Source organism: Pristiophorus japonicus, chromosome 24 (assembly GCF_044704955.1).
Source record: "Pristiophorus japonicus isolate sPriJap1 chromosome 24, sPriJap1.hap1, whole genome shotgun sequence".
In the NCBI taxonomy this organism is placed as follows: Eukaryota; Metazoa; Chordata; class Chondrichthyes; family Pristiophoridae; genus Pristiophorus; species Pristiophorus japonicus.
Window position 1 is genome coordinate 32,656,168 of NC_092000.1, and position 21,540 is coordinate 32,677,707.

Here is a 21,540-nt window from a genome sequence, read left to right on the forward strand (position 1 = left end):
TTGTTCTGAGACCAGTCAAGTGACACTGACAACGACCCATGTGAAACAACAGCCACAACTTAATGAGGAGTAAAGAACATATCCACCACCAACACCCATCCCTCTACTCACTACCTCTTACCCCCCGCCCCCCGATGTAACGCCCATCGTCCTCTTCATGGGTTCACCATCACCATGGCAAGCCGCACCCCTGCCCCTCACCACCTCTACTCCATCACATTGTGCAGGAGGGCAGCCGGAGCGCTGCTGACATGTTCGTCTTGGAGAGAAGGTAGGGGGCATGATTGAAGGCGCTGGCATCTCCGGCTCCTCGGGATCTGTCGACCTCGATGGTGTGGGCTCGGGGGGTTGCATGACATGGCCAGAAGCTGTCGCTTGCCTCATCGCCTCAACTGAGTCGGTGTTGTGCTCCACCACATTAACGAGCCGCTCCATACTGGCAGTATGCTGCTGAGCAAAGGTGGCGATGCTGGCAGCTATCCCAGCCATTGGTCTGCAGCACATCTCAAACTAGGTCGACACTCGTCCTCAACAGCTGGACCATTTCCTGAACTGCTGTGAGCTGTCCTCCATCCTCATGGGATTGTTGCATCACCCTGGGTGCTTGCGGCTTGGTGGATTTTTCCGGCACGGCCTCTGCTCCTCCCAACACTTGTTCCTGCCTCATCCGACTTCAATCCTAAGAAGTCGGACCCTGACACTGATGTTGGCCGGACAGGTGATACACATGTCAGGAGGCTGGAGTCCTCCTCTTCCACCTCCTCAACCTTAAGTGGTTCGAAGACTGGCATTTCTCCCTCCTCTCCCTTCTGGTCTTCGTGACTCTGGGTGGCGGAGGTGGGTGCGGTGGATCTGGGTGATCTTGGGGGGGGGGGGCGGGTGGAGGAAAGAGCTGGTGTGTTGGGCTGGTGACAACATCGGGGTGGGAGACGTCGGTGTCACACTCGGCCTTTGTGTGCCAGAGGTGGATGGGGTGCATTGCTCGGTGTTGTCCGATTCAACATTTGCAAATAGATATAATATTTCAGTGTATAGCTGGGGGTGGGGATGGTCAAGCTGACATGTGAGCCGTCACATTTTACATTCTTACTTCAAGGAGTTCCATTGCTATATAAGAACATAAGAAATAGGAGCAGGAGTAGGACATACCGCCCCTTGAGCCTCCTCCGCCATTTAATATGATCATGGCTGATCCGATCATGGACTCAATTTATTCAATGACCCAGCTTCGACTACTCTCTGAGGCAGCGAATTCCATTGATTTACTACCCCCTGAGAGAAGAAATTCCTCCTCATCTCAGTTTTAAATGGGTGGCCCCTTATTCTAAAATTATGCCCCCTAGTTCTAGTGTCCCCTATCAGTGGAAACATCCTCTCTGCATCCACCTTGTCAAGCCCCCTCATAATCTTATGTTTCGATAAGTTCACCTCTCATTCTTCTGAATTCCAAGAGTAGTCTCATTGAATAAATTTAAGACAGAGATAGACAATTTCTTAACCGATAAGGGAATAAGGGGTTATGGGGAGCGGGCAGGGAAGTGGACCTGAGTCCATGATCAGATCAGCCCTGATCGTGTTAAATGGCGGAGCAGGCTCGAGGGGCCGTATGGCCTACTCCTGCTCCTATTTCTTATGTTCTTATTAAGTCAACCCCCTCATCACGGAATCAACCCAGTGAACCTTCTCTGAAATGCCTCCAAAGTAAGTATATCCTTTCTTAAATATGGAAACCAAAACTGTACGCAATATTCTAGGTGTGGCCTCATCAATATCCTGTATAACTGTAGTAAGGCTTCCCTGCTTTTGTACTCCATCCCCTTTGCAATAAAGGCCAACATTGCATTGGCATTCTTGATCACTTGCTGTACCTACATACTAAACTTTTGTGTTTCATGCACAAGTACCCCCAGTTCCCGCTGTACTGCAGCACGTTGCAATCTTTCTCCAGTTAAATAACAACTTGCTCTTTGATTTTTTTTCTGCCAAAGTGCATAACCTCACACTTTCCAACATTATACTTCATCTGCCAAATTTTTGCCCACTCACTTAGCCTGTCTATGTCCTTTTGCAGGTTTTTGTATGTTCTTCTCAAACGTTGCTTTTCCTCCCATCTTTGCAGCGTCAACAAATTTGGCTACGTTACACTCGGTCTCTTCATCCAAGGTGTTAAAATAGATTGTAAATAGTTGGGGACCCAGCACTGATCCCTGCGGCAACCCACTAGTTATTGATTGCCAACCCGAGAATGAACCATTTATCCCTGACTCTCTGTTTTCTGTTAGTTAGCCAATCCTCTATCCATGCTAATATATTACTCCCAACCCCATGAACTTTCATCTTGTGCAGTAACCTTTTATGTGGTAAATTACAACCAATGAATCCATTATCCCTGTCGTTACTTCTCTTAGGATACTAGGATGCAAGCCATCAGGTCCAGGGGATTTATCCGCCCAAAGTCCCATTATCTTACTATATGAGCACACCATTAATGGCCGACACAATGTGCGTTAAACGGCATTTGACTTAACATAGCATAAGCTTTCATGACACGAGCGTGACACAGACCGGAGTTTAGTATAAACTTACCATTCTCTCGCATGGGATCACCCTTTGTGGTGGCACGGCGGTAGTCATGTATTAATGCCAAGGCACGCTCCTCTCGGCTGCTCAACTCAATGACATCTGCTGACCCCCTCCTGTGGCACTCAGGCTTGATGCCTTGGATGTTCTTTTCTTCTGCAGAAAGAAATGTTGTAGCCTTTGCCCCCTTTGCTCATGCCCCACACACACTCGCACGCACACACTCGCACGCACGCACTCGCACGCACGCACTCAGACACACGCTCACACACACACACACTCATGCACACACTCCCACACAGACACACACACACACACTCACACACACGCTCACACACACACACACACACACACACACACTCATGCACACACTCCCACCTAGACACACTCACACACACACTCCCACACAGACACACTCCCACACAGACACACTCCCACACAGACACACTCACACACACACTCCCATACAGACACACTCCCACACAGACACACTCACACACACACTCCCACACAGACACACTCCCACACAGACACACTCACACACACACTCCCACACAGACACACTCCCACACAGACACACTCCCACACAGACACACTCCCACACAGACACACTCACACACACACACTCACACAGACACACTCCCACACAGACACACTCACACACACACTCCCACACAGACACACACACAGACACAACTGGCACAGAACCTTTTGGAGTTGCACATGAGTGGTCCACTAAATGTTTCCTCACTCTTGCTGACATCACCACATCGTTCCATCGTTTCCGACACTGGTCTCCATCCTGCGAATGTTGCCCACCGAGGACACGGCCTTACCAATCTCCCTTCAAATGCATCTGTATTGAGGTGGTGGGGCTTGCCACGACCATCCCGGGTGAGGCTCCACCTCAGATACAAGCTCCTCCAGCTCGTCATCATTAAACCAAGGAGATCTGGCTTTGGCTCCATCAGACTTCTTGGAAGCTTTTTTTCCACTCATTATTACTTTCCTTGATGGATGGCTGATGATCAATTTCTATCTCTCTCTCTAAAACTGACCCCTGTCCAACAGGCAGGTTCAAGTAAGTGCACAGCTTTTATGAGCATACGCAGCTGTGCAATCAGCCTCAATCGCGGCAAAACAGTAGTAGTGAGGTTGGGGACAGCATCAAACAAGAAATAAGGGATGTGTGCAATAAAGGTACAGCAGTTATCATGGGCGATTTTAATTTACATATAGATTGGGCTAACCAGACTGGTAGCAATGCGGTGGAGGAGGATTTCTTGGAGTGTATTAGGGATGGTTTTCTTGACCAATATGTCGAGGTACCAACTAGAGAGCTGGCCATCCTAGACTGGGTGATGTGTAATGAGAAGGGACTAATTAGCAATCTTGTTGTGCGAGGCCCCTTGGGGAAGAGTGACCATAATATGGTAGAATTTTTTATTAAAATGGAGAGTGACACAGTTAATTCAGAAACTAGGGTCCTAAACTTAAGGAAAGCTAACTTCGATGGCATGAGGCATGAATTGGCTAGAATAGACTGGCAAATGATACTTAAAGGGTTGACGGTGGATAGGCAATGGCAAACATTTATAGATCACATGGATGAACTTCAACAGTTGTACATCCCTGTCTGGAGTAAAAATAAAACAGGGAAGATGGCTCAACCGTGGCTAACAAGGGAAATTAAGAATAGTGTTAGATCCAAGGAAGAGGCATATAAATTGGCCAGAAAAAGCAGCAAACCTGAGGACTGGGAGAAATTTAGAATTCAGCAGAGGAGGACAAAGGGTTCAATTAGGAGGGGGAAAATCGAGTACAAGAGGAAGCATGCCAGGAACATAAAAACTGACTGCAAAAGCTTCTATAAATATGTGAATAGAAAAAGATTAGTGAAGACAAACGTAGGTCCCTTGCAGTCGGACTCAGGTGAATTAATAATGGGGAACAAAGAAATGGCAGACCAATTGAACAAATACTTTGCTTCTGTCTTCACGAAGGAAGACACAAATGACCTTCCGGATGTACTAGGGGACCGAGGGTCGAGAGAGAAGGAGGAACTGAAGGATATCCTTATTAGGCGGGAAATGGTGTTGGGGAAATTGATGGAATTGAAGGCCGATAAATCCCCAGGGCCTGATTGTCTGCATCCCAGAGTACTTAAGGGGGTGGCCCGAGAAATAGTGGATGCATTGGTGATCATTTTCCAACAGTCTATCGACTCTGGATCAGTTCCTATGGACTGGAGGATAGCAAATATAACACCACTTTTTAAAACAGGGGGGAGAGAGAAAACGGGTCGTTATAGACCAGTTAGTCTGACATTAGTAGTGGAGAAAATGTTGGAATCAATTATTAAGGATGAAATAGCAACGCATTTAGAAAGCAGTGACAGGATCTGTCCAAGTCAGCATAGATTTGTGAAAGGGAAATCATGCTTGACAAATCTTCTGGAATTTTTTGAGGATGTAACTAGTAGGGTGGACAAGGGAGAACCAGTGGATGTGGTGTATTTGGACTTTCAAAAGGCCTTTGACAAGGTCCCACATAAGAGATTGCTGTGCAAAATCAAAGCACATTGCATTGGGTGTAATGTACTGGCGTGGATAGAGAATTGGTTGGCAAACAGGAAGCAGAGAGTCGGGATAAACGGGTCCTTTTCGGAATGGGAGGCAGTGACTAGTGAAGTGCCGCAGGGCTCAGTGCTGGGATCCCAGCTCTTTACAATATACATTAATGATTTAGATGATGGAATTGAGTGTAATATCTCCAAGTTTGCAGATGACACTAAACTGGGTGGCGGTGTGAGCTGTGAGGAGGATGCTAAGAGGCTGCAGGGTGATTTGGACAGGTTAGGTGAGTGGACAAATGCATGGCAGATGCAGTATAATGTGGATAAATGTGAGGTTATCCACTTTTGTGGCAAAAACACGAAGGCAGAATGTTATCTGAATGGTGGCAGATTAGGAACAGAGGAGGTGCAACGAGACCTGGGTGTCATGGTTCATCAGTCATTGAAAGTTGGCATGCAGGTACAGTAGGTGGTGAAGAAGGCAAATGGCATGTTGGCCTTCATAGCTAGGGGATTTGAGTATAGGAGCAGGGAGGTCTTACCAAGGCCCTGTACAATTGCAGTAAGGCCTCACCTGGAATATTGTGTTCCGTTTTGGTCTCCTAATCTGAGGAAGGACATTCTTGCTATTGAGGGAGTGCAGCGAAGGTTCACCAGACTGATTCCAGGGATGGCTGGACTGACATATGAGGAGAGACTGGATCGACTGGGCCTTTATACACTGGAGTTTAGAAGGATGAGAGGGGATCTCGTAGAAACGTATAAGATTCTGACGGGACGGGACAGGTTAGATGTGGGAAGAATGTTCCCGATGTTGGGGAAGTCCAGAACCAGGGGACACAGTCTTAGGATAAGGGGGAGACCATTTAGGACTGAGATGAGGAGAAACTTATTCACTCAGAGTTGTTAACCTGTGGAATTCCCTGCCGCAGAGAATTGTTGATGCCAGTTCATTGGGTATATTCAAGAGGGAGTTAGATATGGCCCTTACGGCTAAGGGGATCAAAGGGCATGGAGAGAAAGCGGGAAAGGGTTACTGAGGGAATGATAAGCCATGATCATATTGAATGGTGGTGCAGGCTTGAAGGGCCGAATGGCCTACTCCTGCACCTATTTTCTCTGGCAAGTATATTCTTTCCTAAGTAAGGAGACCAAAACTGTACACGGTACTCCAGATCTAGTCTCAGCAAGGCCTTATATAATTGCAGTAAGACTTCTTTACTCTTATACTCCAATCCTTTTGTAATAAATGCTAACATACCATTGGCTTTCCTTATTGCTTGCTGTACCCACATGTTAACTTTCTGTGATTTGTGTACAAGGACATCAAATTCCCTCTGAATACCAGCATTTCCCAATCTCTCACCATCTGAAAAATACTCTGCATTTTAGTTGTTCCTACAAAAGTGGATAACTTCATATTTCTCCACATTATATTCCATTTGTTATGTTCTGGCCCACTCACTTAAACTGTCTATGTACTTTTGCAGCCTTTGTGTCCTCCTCACAACTTACTTTCCCACTTAACTTTGTATTGTGAGCAAATTTAAATACATTACACTCGGTCCTAATCTAAGTCATTAATATAGATTGTAAATAGCTGACACCCAAGCATTGATCTTTGCCGCACCCCGCTAGTTACAGCCTGTCATCCCAAAAAATGGCTCGTTTATTCCTACACTCTTGTTTTCTGTCTATTAACCAATCCTCAATCCAAGTTAATATATTACCCCCCAACCCCATGAGCCCTAATTTTGTGTAACATCCTCTTGTGTGGCACCTTATAGAATGCTTTTTGAAAATCCAAATACACTACATCCACTGGTTCCCCCTTAGCTAACCTACTAGTTACAACCTCAAAAAACTCTAACAGATTTGTCGAACATGATTTCCCTTTCATAAATCCGTGTTGATTATGATTTTCTAAGTGTCCTGTTACCACGTCTCTAATAATAGATCCTAGCATTTTCCCTACTACTGATGTCAGGCTAACTGGTCTAAAGTTTCCTATTTTCACTCTCCCTCCTTTCTTGAGTAGCGAGGTTACATTTGCTACCTTCCAATCCATGGAGACTGTTATGTATGTAAACTTGTAAATACCATGTCTAACAACCAGAGGGCTTATCCCTGGAGTTCCAAGAGATCCCACAATCCCTTGGGAGCACCTGTATATAAGGAGGCCTCACAGGCCGGAGAGGCACTCTGAGATCTGTAATAAAGGACTATGGTCACACCTTACTTTGAGCTTGCAGTATCTAGTCTGATTCTTTATTGAAGACATAACAACTGGCGATGAGATACAAATGACGAACCTACCGCAACAATGCAGAGAACCATGGGCATCCTGGAGAAATTTTCAGAGGGAGATGATTGGGAACCCTTCGTGGAGCGACTCGACCAATACTTTGTGGCCAACGAGCTGAAAGGAGAAGCGAACGCTGCTAAACGAAGGGGGTCCTCCTCACCGTTTGCAGGGCACCAACGTATGGCCTCATGAAAAATCTGCTCGCTCCAGTGAAACCCACAGACAAGGCATATGATGAGTTGTCCACACTGGTCCGGGAGCATCTAAATCCGAAGGAAAGCGTTCTGATGGCGAGGTACTGGTTCTACATGTACAAGAGGTATGAAGGCCAGGAAGTGGTGAGCCACGCCGCTGAGCTAAGGCGCCTTGCAGGACATTGCGAATTTGAAGAGCACTTGGAGCACATGATCAGGCATTTCTTTGTACTTGGCATTCGCCATGAAGTAATACTTCTCAAACTTTTGACTGTAGAAACCCCAACCTTGAATAAAGCCATAGCGATAGCCCAGGCGTTTATCGCTATTAATGACAATACCAAACAAATTTCTCAGCACACGAGTGCTGCTGCAAGTACTGTGAACAAAGTAACATTGTTTTCGAATTGAAATGTACATGGCAAGACTTACCATGCCTGCAGCTGCACGTCCGCAGATGACTCAGAGTCCACCATCAAAGGTGATGAATGCAAAGCCATTAACACCTTGTTGGCACTGCGGGGGTGATCATCGCTTCCATTCATGATGCTTCAAAGGATATGTTTGCAAGGGCTGTGGAACAATGGGACACCTCCAACGCATTGGCAGGCGAGCTGCAAACCCTGCTAATCCTGCAAGCCACCATGTTGCAGAGGAGGACAGATCCACAGTGGATCATGACGAACCAGAGCCTCAGACCGAGGAGGCAGAGGTATATGGGGTCCACACATTTACCACAAAGTGTCCCCTGATAATGCTGAAGGTTGAATTAAATGGACTCCCGGTGTCCATGGAGCTGGACACGGACGCAAGCCAGTCCATAATGAGCAAAAAGACTTTCGATAAATTGTGGTGCAGCAAGGCCTCAAAGACAGTCCTGACTCCCATTCGTACTAAACTGAGAACGTACACAAAGGAACTGATTCCATAATCGGCAGTGTTACCTTAAAGGTCTCCTACGATGGAGCGGTGCACGAGTTACCACTCTGGGTGGTACCGGGCGATGGCCCCACGCTGTTCAGCAGGAGCTGGCTGGGAAAGATACGCTGGAACTGGGATGACGTCCGAGCGCTTTCGTCTGTCGATGACACCTCAAGTGCCCAGGTCCTAAACAAGTTCCCCTCGCTGTTCGAACCAGGCATCGGGAAGTTCCAAGGAGCAAAAGTGCAGATCCATTTGATTCCGGGGGCGCGACCCAACCATCACAAGGCGAGAGCGGTACCATACATGATAAGAGAGAGGGTGGAGATCGAACTGGACAGGCTGCACCGAGAGGGCATCATTTCGCCGATCGAATTCAGGGCCAGTCTGATTGTTCCAGTCCTCAAGGGAGACAGCACCGTCAGAAACTGTGGTGATTGCAAAGTAACTATCAATCTTTTCTCACTGCAGGATCAATACCTGTTACCGTTGGCAGGCGACCTATTTGCGATGCTGGCGGGAGGGAAAATTTCACAAAGCTGGACTTGACCTCGGCCTACATGACGCAGGAGCTGGAGGAATCATCGAAAGGCCTCACCTGCATCAACACGCACAAAGGTCTCTTCATTTATAACAGATGCCCGTTTGGGATTTGATCGGCTGCGGCGATATTCCAGAGGAACATGGAAAGCTTGCTGAAGTCGGTCCCACGCACCGTGGTCTTCCAGGACGACATCTTGGTTACAGGTCGGGACACTGTCGAGCACCTGCAGAACCTGGAGGAGGTTCTTAGTCAGCTTAATCATGTGGGGCTCAGGCTAAAACGCTCGAAGTGCATTTTCCAGGCGCCTGAAGTGGAGTTCCTGGGGAGAAGAATCACGGCGGACGGCATCAGGCCCACCAATTAAAAGACAGAGGCAATCGAGAACGCACCGAGACCACAGAACGTGACGGAGCTGCGGTCGTTTCTAGGACGCCTGAACTATTTTGGTAACTTCTCACCGTGTCTTAGCACATTGTTAGAACCATTGCACTCTTTACTGCGTAAAGGAGATGAATGGGTATGGGATAAAAGCCAAAAAAATGCCTTTGAGAAAGCTAGGAAGCTGATATGTTCAAACAAATTGCTTGTGTTGTACGATCCATGTAAACATTTGGTACTAGCATGTGATGCGTCGTCGTACGGGGTCGGGTGTATATTGCAACAAGCTAATGAATTTGGGAAATTGCAACCGGTTGCTTATGCACCCAGAAGTCTGTCTAAGGCCGAGAGGGCCTACAGTATGATCGAAAAAGAAGCGTTAGCGTGTGTTTACGGGGTAAAGAAAATACATCAATATCTGTTCGGGCTCAAATTTGACCATAAGCCGCTTACATCTCTCTTCTCTGAAAGCAAGGGGATATATATGAATGTGTCGGCCCGCATTGAGAGATGTGCGCTCACATTGTCTGCATACAACTACGCCATTCGCCACAGGCCAGGCACGGAAAAATGTGTCGATGCTCTCAGTCGGCTGCTATTGCCCACCACAGGGGTGGAGATGGCACAGCCCGCAGATTTAGTCATGGTAATGGAAGCATTCGAGAGTGAGCAATCACTTACCGCCTGACAGATTCGAACCTGGAAGAGCCAGGACCCCTTACTGCCCTTAGTAAAAAAAACTGTGTGCTCCACGGGAGTTAGTCTAGTGTCCCGTTAGAGATGCAGGAAGAAATAAAGCCATACCAGCGGCGCAAAGATGAAATGTCTATACAGGCAGACTGCCTCCTATGGGGCAATTGGGTAGTGGTGCCAAAAAAGGGCAGGGGCACTTTCATCAGTGATCTCCACAGTACCCACCCAGGCATCGTAATGATGAAAGCGATAGCCAGATCCCGCGTGTGGTGGCCCGGTATCGATGCAGACTTAGAGTCCTGTGTGCACAAATGTGATACATGTTCACAGTTAAGCAATGCACCCAGGGAAGCGCCTCTAAGTTTATGGTCCTGGCCCTCCAAACCGTGGTCTCGGGTCATTGTCAACTATGCAGGCCCATTCTTGGGAAAAATGTTCTTAGTGTTTGTAGATGCGTACTCCAAATGGATTGATTGTGTGATAATGTCGGCAAGCACGTCCGCTACCACCATTGAAAGCCTCCGGGTCATGTTTGCCACGCACAACCTGCCTGATGTCCTTGTAAGTGACAATGGGCCGTGCTTTACCAGTGCCGAGTTTAAGGAGTTCATGACTTGCAATGGGATCAAACATGTCACATCTGCCCCATGTAAACCAGCATCCAATGGTCAGGCAGAACGAGCAGTTCAAACAATCAAGGAGAGCTTGAAAAAGGTAACTGAAGGCTCACTGCAGACTCGCTTATCCAGAGGCCTGCTTAGTTACCGCACAAGATCCCACTCGCTCACTGGGATCCCTTCTGCTGAACTACTCATGAAAAAGGCACTTAAGACAAGGCTCTCGTTAGTACACCCTTATCTACACGAACAGGTAGAGAGCAGGCGGCTTCAACAGAATACATATCATGATCGCGCAAATGTGTCACGTGAAATTGAGATAAATGATCCTGCATTTGTGTTGAACTATGGACAAGGTCCCAAGTGGCTTCCTGGTACTGTTTTGGCCAAAGAGAGTAGTAGGGTGTTTGTGGTCAAACTCTCAAATGGACTCACCTGCAGGAAACACTTGGACCAAACCAAACTCAGATTTACGGACTATCCAGAACAACCCACAATAGACTGCACTTTTTTTGACCCTCCAACATATACACAAGTGGCAACTGACCCAGAGGTTGACCACGAAGCAGAACCCATCACCCGCAGCAGCCCAGCAAGACTCACCACCCCCCAGCATCCCAGCAAGGCCAGCTGCACAGCAGCCCAGCGAGGGCCCAACGAACAACTCACCAAAACCAGCATTTGCACCGAGACGATCAACCAGGGAAAGGAAGGCCCCAGATCGACTCACATTGTAAATAGTTACACTATTGACTTTGGGTGGGAGTGTTGTTATATATGTAAACTTGTAAATACCATGTCTAGCCACCAGAGGACTTATCCCCTGGAGTCCCAAGGGAGCAGCTGTATATAAGGAGGCCTCACAGGCTGAAGAGGCACTCTGAGATCTGTAATAAAGGACTATGGTCACACTTTACTTTGAGCTTGCAGTATCTAGTCTGACTCTTTATTCAAGACATAACAGAGACCATTTCTGAATCTAGGGAATTTTGGAAGATCACAATCAATGAATCTACTATCTCTGTAACCATCTCTTCTACAACCCTAGGGCATAGGCCATGAGTTCTAGGGGATTTGATGGCTTTTAGTCCCTTTAATTTCTCCAGTACTATTTTTTTACTTATATTAATTTCTTTAAGTTCCTCACTCTCACTAGACCCTTGGTTCCCCATTATTTCTGGAATGTTTTTTGTGCCTTCTTCCGTGAATACAGATGCAAAGTATTTATTTAATATCACTACCATTTCCTTATTCCCTGTTATAATTTCTCCTGCCGCTACCTGTAAGGGACCCACATTTACTTTCACTAATCGCTTCCTTTTTACATACCTGTGGAAGGTTTTTACAATCTGTTTTTATGTCTCTTGCTAGTTTACTCTCATCTTCTCTTCTCTCTCTCTCTTTATTAACTTCTTGGTCATTCCTTTGCTGAATTCTAAAATTATCCTAATCCTCAGGCTTACTGCTCCTTTCGGCAATATTAAAAGCCTCTTCCTTTAATTTAATATCATCTTTAACTTCTCTTGTTAGCCACGGTTAAAACAATTTTCCTGTTGGGTTTTTATTCCTTAATGAATTGTTTCTTTAAATGTTTGCCATTGCTTATGTACGGTCAAATATTTTAATTTAATTTCCTAATCTATCTTAGCCAATTCGTCCCTACATGGTTTGCTTTGTTCAGATTTAAGATCCTAGTTTCGGCCTTAACCAAATCACTCTTAAACTTAAACTTAATATAAAACTCTGTCATATTATGATCATTCTTCCCCAGAGGCTTCTTTGCTACAAGGTTATCAATTAACCCTGTGTCATGGCACAATACTAGATCTAAAATAATTTGTTCCCGAGTTGGTTCCTCGACATACTGATATAGAAAACTAACTTGAATGCATTCCATGAACTCATCCTCTGCAGTATTACTACAAATGTGTTTTTCTCAGTCGATATGAAAATTAAAGTCCCCCATGACTACTGGATTGCCCTTGTTGCATGAACCTCTAATTTCTTGATTTATACTCTTCCCGACACTACACTTAGGGGCCGAAATTCAGGCATGCCAGAAAGCTGGTGTACCCACGATTTTTTTATCTGTATTTACCGCGGGGTGTGGTGAAATGACCTTCCGAGCGATTTTCTCCACTTTAAACTTTTTTTCTTGTTGGACCGGATGTCGGTCATAATGGAGGTAGAAGTGTAGCGGTAAATCCTGGTGAGGGGCGGGACCGAGTCTCCGTCGCTGTCACTCAGCAGCGGGGCGGAGATGACGGTACGACGCATGTATGTCACTACATCTCTCCCCTTCACTTAAAGAGGAGAGTGTTGGGCATTTTTAAACTTCGGTCCACTGAGCCACCAGGGAGAATTTCAGCCAGGCCAGTAAAAGGTGGTGCCAAGCTGCCTGTTCGTGGCCCGGCCGAACCTGTGGGCAACAATAAAAATAAAAACATGGTAACCGCGGCAGTGGGCCATGCTGGCGTGCCGCACACAGACAGAACAAGATGCACCAACAGAAAAAGCTGTCGGGGGCGCCGCACGGCGCATCAAAGATTTTCTGAGATAAATTTGGAACGGAGTGTGCTGGAAGGGTCGGTAGCAGCGGGGTGGCAATGGGGACCGCCCGAAAAACCCCAAGCTGAATTTGGGTCGCAGCGGCCAATGGACTGCAACGTGGCAGCCACTCGATTCCACCGCATGGCCACCACAAAATAGCGGTAATGAGCCTTATCCGAAGCCTTAATTTTGGCCCCCTACTGTTTGAGGGGCCTATAAACTGCTCCCACCAGTATTTTCTGTCTCTAGTTGTTTCTTAGCTCCACTCACAGTGATTCCACATTTTGATTTTCTGAGCTGAGATCCTTTCTCTCTCCTCTCTTCATCCCACCCTTTATTATCATTATATCATCATCATAGGCAGTCCCTCGAAGCGAGATGACTTGCTTCCACGCCAAAAAGGGATGAGTTCACAAGTGTTTCAATGAAGGACCTAATATTCCAGATCCCGAACTACATCGTGAAGGGTGGAAGATGCCTGTGGGTGGATTTTTTTTAACATGTGGTGGCCGTTGCACACCAGCCACCACACGGGCTCGACAGAGCTAGGTCTTGGTCCAGTGGCAAGGATTACCCAAGACTAACTGGAGACCAGCTCTGCTGCACGGACCTAGTGCGCACAGATATGGCAGTGTGGGCTGGCCCGTGCTGCCCTTGGGCCCTCGCCTCTTCTGGGCCCCAGATTCACGCCTCTCCTGGGCCCCGACCGCTTCCCTCTGTGGACTCTTGCCGCTCCTTCGCCCCTCCTGCTGTGCCTGCCCGCGCTGCAATCAGCGACCTGGCTTCGTAGCCATCGCCCTCCTGCAGCAACACGTGCTGCTCCCTGCAGTGGTATGCCGCCGCACACTGCTCCCACCAATGGCTCTGGCCTGCTGATGGTCTTGTTGTCCGGCCTGGCCTGCAAGACCATCAGTAGACCAGGGCCATTGGAGGGAGCAGCATGCGGTGGCCCGGAAATCGTTATCATTATAGTCATATCTCTGAGTGTCCTATGAATCTCTTGGAATTTCAGCCTCAAAAAACAAGTGGGTTTGGGTCAGGTGGAATGTTAAAATGTTACAAATCTCAAACTCGAACCAAACACATCTCAAACCGGCCCGCTCCCAGGTTGAACAGAGCCTCCCGGGAGGTGGGTTGGATATTTAGATATTATAATGAGGCTGCGTGCCTTAGATTTAATCTCCATTTAAAATTTAATGTGGCAGCTAAAGGGAGGCCAGGACTGTTGGATCCAGCAGGTAAATGTCTTACAAGTGCCTTTCTATTTACCTGCTGGATCCAGCTCACCAACCTTCCCCCACACCTACCCTCCGCGATTGAACATCCCCACACAGTCACGATCTATGCCACCCATGACTCCAACTCTCCAATCGATCCACGGCCACCAACCCACGATCTCTCCCTCCCTCCTCCATTCCCTGGCAGGCCTTCCCATTGGCAGCCAGCCTTTCAATCTTGCTTGCTGGGGCCAGGAAACGGAGGCAGAAAATGCTAATCAAGCCTTGCCATTAAATTCGGCAAAGCCTGGGGAGGAGCCACTCGTTCTTCCTGGTTTCCCTAAAACAAAACACCACTTCGGAGTTCCCTCCCCACCTCCAAGCTAATATCAGGACCAATATGTCTCGCTCACGGAAATTGGTCACACATTTCTGAGTCTTCTATAAATATTTTTCAGAGTTTGCTGGATTCAGATTAAATCCCAGAGGACTGGGAAATGGCAAACCTGGCTTCCATTTCCAAACAATGGGCTGAAGTGTGACCCCTAAGTGTAAGTCCTACTTCCATTGTTGGGAAAGTGTCTGAAAGTATGATGAGTGATAATATAAGCGAGCATCTTGAGGGGCAGGACACAATCCAAGATGGTCAGCATGGTTTTAGGAGTGGAATGTTAAACTTCTCTCATTTATTGCCATTTGGCAGGTGGCAGACCGAGTAGATAGGAGAGACCATGGGGGAGAAATTCGGTGGATTTGTGCTTCCTGTTAGCACCCCCGGGGGGCGGTAATGGGGCGCAAGTGCCATACTACCCATGCGCGATGTTGGCAACGACTCCTGCCATATTCGGTGGGGATTTAGCGGCGATGCTATGACGTTGCGCCCCAATTTCCTACACCCAGAGATCTTGATGTCATCGCCATGCGCATCGCCCAGTTAGTGCCCCGGATTCTAAATTGGATTTTGCCTCAGCAGCTGTGCCGAGCGATGACGGCGGCAGCTTCAAGGGACGCGTACCAGGCGGCCGGCCGCGACCGGGGCAAAAATTAAACAGGAGGTTGCCGGCTGCTGAGCAAAAAATCTGTCCCTTTCATTGCCACTCCGGTCGTGGTATCTTCACGGGGTCAGTGACGCGATCGCTCAGCCCAGCATTTGGCTGATTGTGCGGCATCCCTGTTCCCCGGTGGTCCGGGTAGGTGGCTTCTTCTTTGGCAGAGTTTGCAGCTTGGGCCCTTCCCTTTAATTGAGGGAAGAGCCCCTCGGACGCGGCTCAGTGCATGGCGCTGCTGGGGCATGCATCCTGTTACCGGTCCAGGAAGGAAGAGGAGCCCTTTAGCACGCCACTCTCTACTTGGGGCGGTAACCCTAATTTATCACAAGGGGCGAGACTTCTACAACTGGCGCAATGTCTCACACCTCCCGGGTGTTACAGTCCCCAAACGGGGTGATACTGAATTTCTGGGCCCATAGATATTATCTACTTAGATGTGATAAAGGCCTTTGACACATAATAGGCTATGACATAAGGTCCAAGTCCATGGGATGGATGGGAATGTATTAAAATGGATTGGCAAATGGTGGGTCGACAACAATGAGTATTGGAGGATTAGCAAGTATCTGGTCGGCAGCCAGTTACCAGTGGCACCAGGTTCAGTGTTGGGGCCACCTTGTTTGTAATTTTCTAAACAATTTTGAGGAAGGAATTGTGTTCAAAGTGTCCAAATTTGCAGACAATGCCAAATTACGAGAGGAAAATTATGAATATCAATGCGCACAAATTCAAAAATATCTTGACAAGCTCGATCAGAGGGCGGAGAAATGACAGATGCAGTTTAATGCACGGAAATATACGGTAAGATTTAGCTAAGTGGCATTGGTTGATGTAGATTATGGGATAAATGGGAATGTATTTGAAGTATTGGACCAGAACACAAATCCAGGTATAAATCCAACAAATTGGTGACCGCCAAGGCCTTCAACGGTGGCCTGAGTGAGGTCAACAAACCTTTAACGGCTGAGGCGAATCTGTCAACGGTGTGGCACACGTGATCCAGCAAATTATGTAGGGTTGCCCCTGATGGCAAATCTCAGTTGTGCTATTATTTACTGGATTCTTTACGTTGAAATAATAGCGCTCGCCATGAATGCATCATTATTAATGCGGGCCCCAGCAATTTCAGCCCCTTATTGATAATGTAGGAGTAAAAACTGTAACAAATGATCCGCTGTAAATGAGACTGAAATTTGACAGCCAGTGAATATAATAAACAGATAGCTCCTACCTGCTCCTCAGCGCTGTTAATGACAACAAGATTGGCATCCATTGATTTACAGGATTCCTGAGCTTCATCCCAAGTTTTTTTACTTGATGCAAAGTAATAAAGTTTTTGCTGGAACGGGATCCATTGGTCAGGGCGCAGCAAATAAGGCCGATCTGAGAAGTGCAGAAATAGGAGGATAGAACAGATTAATGCCTGGCTGGAGAGATGGTGCAGGAGGAAGGGCTTTAGATTCCTGTGGAATTGGGACTGGCTCTAGGAGAGCTGAGACCTGTGCAAACCAGACGGGTTGCACCTCAACCGGGCTGGGACCAATATCCTTGTGGGGAAGTTTGCTTGTGCTATTGGGGAGCGTTTAAGCTAGCTAAGCAGGGGGATGGGAACCCGAGCATAAATTTGGAAGGGAGAGAATGCAAGATATCCAGGGTAGGCACTAACTTGCTTGAGTTTTCTGAGGGTTTTTTTAAGAGGTTACAGAGAGGATTGATGAGGGTAATGCAGTTGATGTTGTGTACATGAACTTCCAAAAGGTGTTTGATGAAGTGCCATACAATAGGCTTGCCAGCAAAGTTGAAGCCCATGGAATAAAAGGGACAGTAGCAGCATGGATACAAAATTGGCAAAGTGACAGGAAAGAGAGTAGTGGTGAATGGTCGTTTTTCCCCAGGGGTCGGTACTGGGACCACTGCTTTTCTTGGTGTATATTCATGACCTGGATTTGGCTGTACTGGGCAAAATTTAAAAATTTGCAGATAACACAAAACTTGGAAGTACAGTGAAGTGTGAGTATAGTATAGTGATAGACTCCAAGAAGACATAGACAGACTGGTGGAATGGGCAGTAACGTGGCAGATGAAATTTAATGCAGAAAAGTGAAAAGTGATACATTTTGGTCGGAAGAACAAAGAGAGGCAATATAAACTAAAGGGTACAATTCTAAAGGGGGTGCAGGAACAGAAAGACCTGGGGATATATGTGCACAAATCATTGAAGGTAGCAGGGCAGCTTGAGAAAAGGGTTAAAAAATCATTTGGGATGCTGGACTTCATAAATAGAGTCATAAAGTACAAAAACAAGGAAGATATGATGAACCTTTAAATACACTGGTTCAATCCCAACTGGAATATTGTATCCAAATCTGGGCGGTGTACTTTAGGGAGGATTTGAAGGCCTTCGACAGGGTGCAGAAAAGATTTACAAGAATTGGGACTGATTTTGGGATGAGGAACTTCAGTTACTTGGCGTTGTTCTCCTTAAAGCAGCGAAGGTTGAGAGGAGATTTAATAGAGGTGTTCAAAATCATGAGGGGTCTAGACAGAGTAGATAGAGAGAAACTGTTCCCATTGGTGGAAGGGTGGAGAACCAGAGGACACAGAGTTAAGGTGATTGGCAGGAGAACCAAAGGCGACGAGGAAAAACCTTTTCATGCAGCGAGTGGTTAGGATCTGGAATTCACGGCCTGAAAGGGCGGTGGAGGCAGATTCAGTTGTGGCTTTCAAAAGGGAATTGGATTAGTACCTGAAGGGAATTACATTGCAGGGCTACGGGGAAAGGGCGGGGGAGTGGGACACGCTGAAGTGCTCTTGTTGTAGAGAGCCAGCACAGGCTCGACAGGACTGAATGGCCTCCTTCTGTGTTGTAACCATTCTATGATTCGAGGAGGAGAATTGTTTTACACATCACGTACACAAATCTTTGAAGGTGACAAGACATGTTGAGAAGTTAAAAACCATAGGAGATCCTGGGCTTTTTAAACCGAGGCATTGAGTACAAAAGCAAGGAAGTTATACTAAACCTTTCTAAATCACTGGTTAGGCCGCAGCTGGAGTATTGTTTCCAATTTTAGGCACCGCGCTTTCGGAAGGATGTCAAGTCCTTGGAGAGGGAGCAGAGGTGATTTACTACAATGATACCGGAATGAGGGATTTCAGTTTTGTGGAAAGACTGGAGAAGCTGGGGTTCTCCTGAAAGCAGAGAAGGTTAAGAGATTTGGCAGAGGTGTTCAAAACCATGAAGGGTTTAGATAGAGTAAATAAGTGGCAAAAGGGTTGAAAACCAGAGGACACAGATTTAAGGCGAATTTGATAAGAACCAGAGATGACATGAGGAAAAATCTTTTTTGTGCCGTGGTTATGATCCGGAAAGCACTGCCTGAAAGGGTGGTGGAAGCAGATTCAATACTAATTTTCAAAAGGGAATTGGATATATACCTGAAGAAAAAACATTCAGTAGGCAAGGAGGGGATAGTAAACACTGGGGCTCCGTAGCACTCGGAGAAGCAAAAGAGTTATGGGGAGTGGGCAGGGAAGTGGAGCTGAGTCCATGATCAGATCAGCCATGACCTTATTGAATGGCGGAGCAGGCTCGAGGGGCAAATGGCCTACTCCTGCTCCTATTTCTTATGTTCCTATTAGTCAGGATGGGTAATGATCATTGGATTAACAATATCAAGTGAGGCCTGAGTGGCGAAAGGGGAGCAGTGTCAGCTCCCCCACCAGGCAAAACCTGGAGCCGCATCCTGGGCAAAACCTGGAGCCGGTCCTGGGCAAATCCTTGAGCCGCGTCCTGGGCAAAACCTGGAGCCGGTCCTGGGCAAAACCTGGAGCCGCGTCCTGGGCAAAACCTGGAGCCGGTCCTGGGCAAAACCTGGAGCCGCGTCCTGGGTAAAACCTGGAGCCGCGTCCTGGGTAAAACCTGGAGCCGGTCCTGGGCAAAACCTGGAGCCGCGTCCTGGGCAAAACCTGGAGCCGGTCCTGGGCAAATCCTGGAGCCGCGTCCTGGGCAAAACCTGGAGCCACGTCCTGGGCAAAACCTGGAGCCACGTCCTGGGCAAAACCTGGAGCCGGTCCTGGGCAAAACCTGGAGCCGCGTCCTGGGTAAAACCTGGAGCCGGTCCTGGGCAAAACCTGGAGCCGCGTTCTGGGCAAACCCTGGAGCCGGTCCTGGGCAAAACCTGGAGCCGGTCCTGGGCAAAACCTGGAGCCGCGTCCTGGGCAAACCCTGGAGCCGGTCCTGGGCAAAACCTGGAGCCGGTCCTGGGCAAAACCTGGAGCCGGTTCCGTGGCAAAACCTGGAGCCGGGTCCTGGGTCAAATCTGCAGCCGGATCCTAGGAAAAATCTGGAGCCGCATCCTGGGCCAAACCTGGAGCCGGATCTTTGAAAACACCTACAGCTGGATCCTGGGACAAACCTGGAGCCGGATCCTGAACAAAAGGTGCCTGGGCAAGAAGAGGCTCAGAAACTAACTTTTAAATTCATTTTTCAGGTTTCCTTATGGGGCTGGATTGCTTTTCTGGGACTCACAAGGAAATGTCGGCATTCATTGCGCGTGGCTCCCATCTCCCTCTGATCGTGGCTAGTCCCCCACTTCTCAATTACATCCAGTTCCTCGCCTCCTGATCATGGCAATGCCTGCATGAGCCACCGCGGATGTGTGTAAATTCCCAGAACATAAAGGGGCCACGTATGCTATCGCCCAGATAGCCATAAACCCTAGCCTTGCTCCTGCTCCTGAGTACCCCTTCAGGCCATCTGCAAATTCCTGCTCCTACACTGCTGGCCAGGCTGTCAATTTGGCTGTCTGTCAGGTGGGCGTCTGCATACTTTCATTTAAATAAGGCCTTGCTGGGTTTTCATAGAATCATAGAAATTTACAGAACAGAAGGAAGCCATTGGGTCCATGTGCTGGCCAAAAAAGAGCTATCCAGCCTAATTCCACTTTCCAGCTCTTGGTCTATTGCCCTGTAGGTTACGGCACAAGTGCACAACCAAGTATTTTTAAAAATATGATGAGGGTTTCTGTCTCTACAACCCTTTCAGGCAGTGAGTTCCAGACCTCCACCACCACCTGGGTAAAGAAATTTCCCCTTAAATCTCCTCTAAACCTCCTACCAATTACTTTAAATCTATGCCCCCTGGTTGTTGACTCCTCTGCTAAGGGAAACAGGTTCTTTCCGATCAACTCTATCTAGGCTCCTAATAATTTTATACACCTCCATTAAGTCTCCCCTCAGCCTCCTCTGTTCCAAAGAAAACAGACCTAGCATCTCCTATCTTTCCTCATAGATAAAATTCTCCAGCCCTGGTAACATCCTCGTAAATCTCCTCTGTATCCTCTCTAGTGCAATCACATCTTTCCTGTAATGTGGTGACCAGAACTGTATGCAATTCTCTAGTTGTGGCCAACAGTGTTTTATACAGTTCCAGCATAACTTCCCTGCTCTTATACTCCATGCCTCAGTCAATAAAGAAAAGTAGCCCGTATGCCGTCGTAACAACAAAAAAACTTGTATTTATATAGCGCCTTTAACGGAGTAAAACATCCCAAGGCATTTCACAGGAGTGTTTTAGGATAAAACAAATAAAGATGACATTGAGCCACATAAGAAATTAGGGCAGAGGACCAAAAGCTTTGTCAAAGAGGTAGGTTTCTAAAGAGCTTCTTAAAGGAGGAAAGAGAGGTGGGGAGGCAGAGAGGTTTAGGGAGGGAGTTCAAGAGCTTAGAGCCCAGGCAGCCGAGGGCACGGCAGTTGAACAGTTATAATCAGGGCTGCTCATGGGGGCAGAATTTGAAGAGCGCAAACATCTCGGGGAGTTGGGAGGCTGAAGGAGACTACAGAGAATGGGAGGGGTGAGGCCATGGAGGGATTTGTAAACAAGGATGAGAATTTTGAAATTGAGGCGTTGCTT

At 47.5% G+C, this 21,540-nt stretch overlaps 1 protein-coding gene across 1 annotated transcript in view; it reads right to left on the reverse strand.

The window, feature by feature from the left end:
* The window catches only part of LOC139237844 (hepatic lectin-like), a 54,076-nt gene extending 37,104 nt beyond the window's left edge, over window positions 1-16,972 (reverse strand). The window contains exon 1 of the mRNA XM_070867069.1: window positions 16,855-16,972. Coding sequence (XP_070723170.1) covers window positions 16,855-16,896 — 42 coding nt within the window. The 5' untranslated portion in view covers window positions 16,897-16,972. The remainder of the gene's footprint in view (window positions 1-16,854) is intronic.
* Between the last annotated feature and the right edge of the window lie 4,568 nt (window positions 16,973-21,540).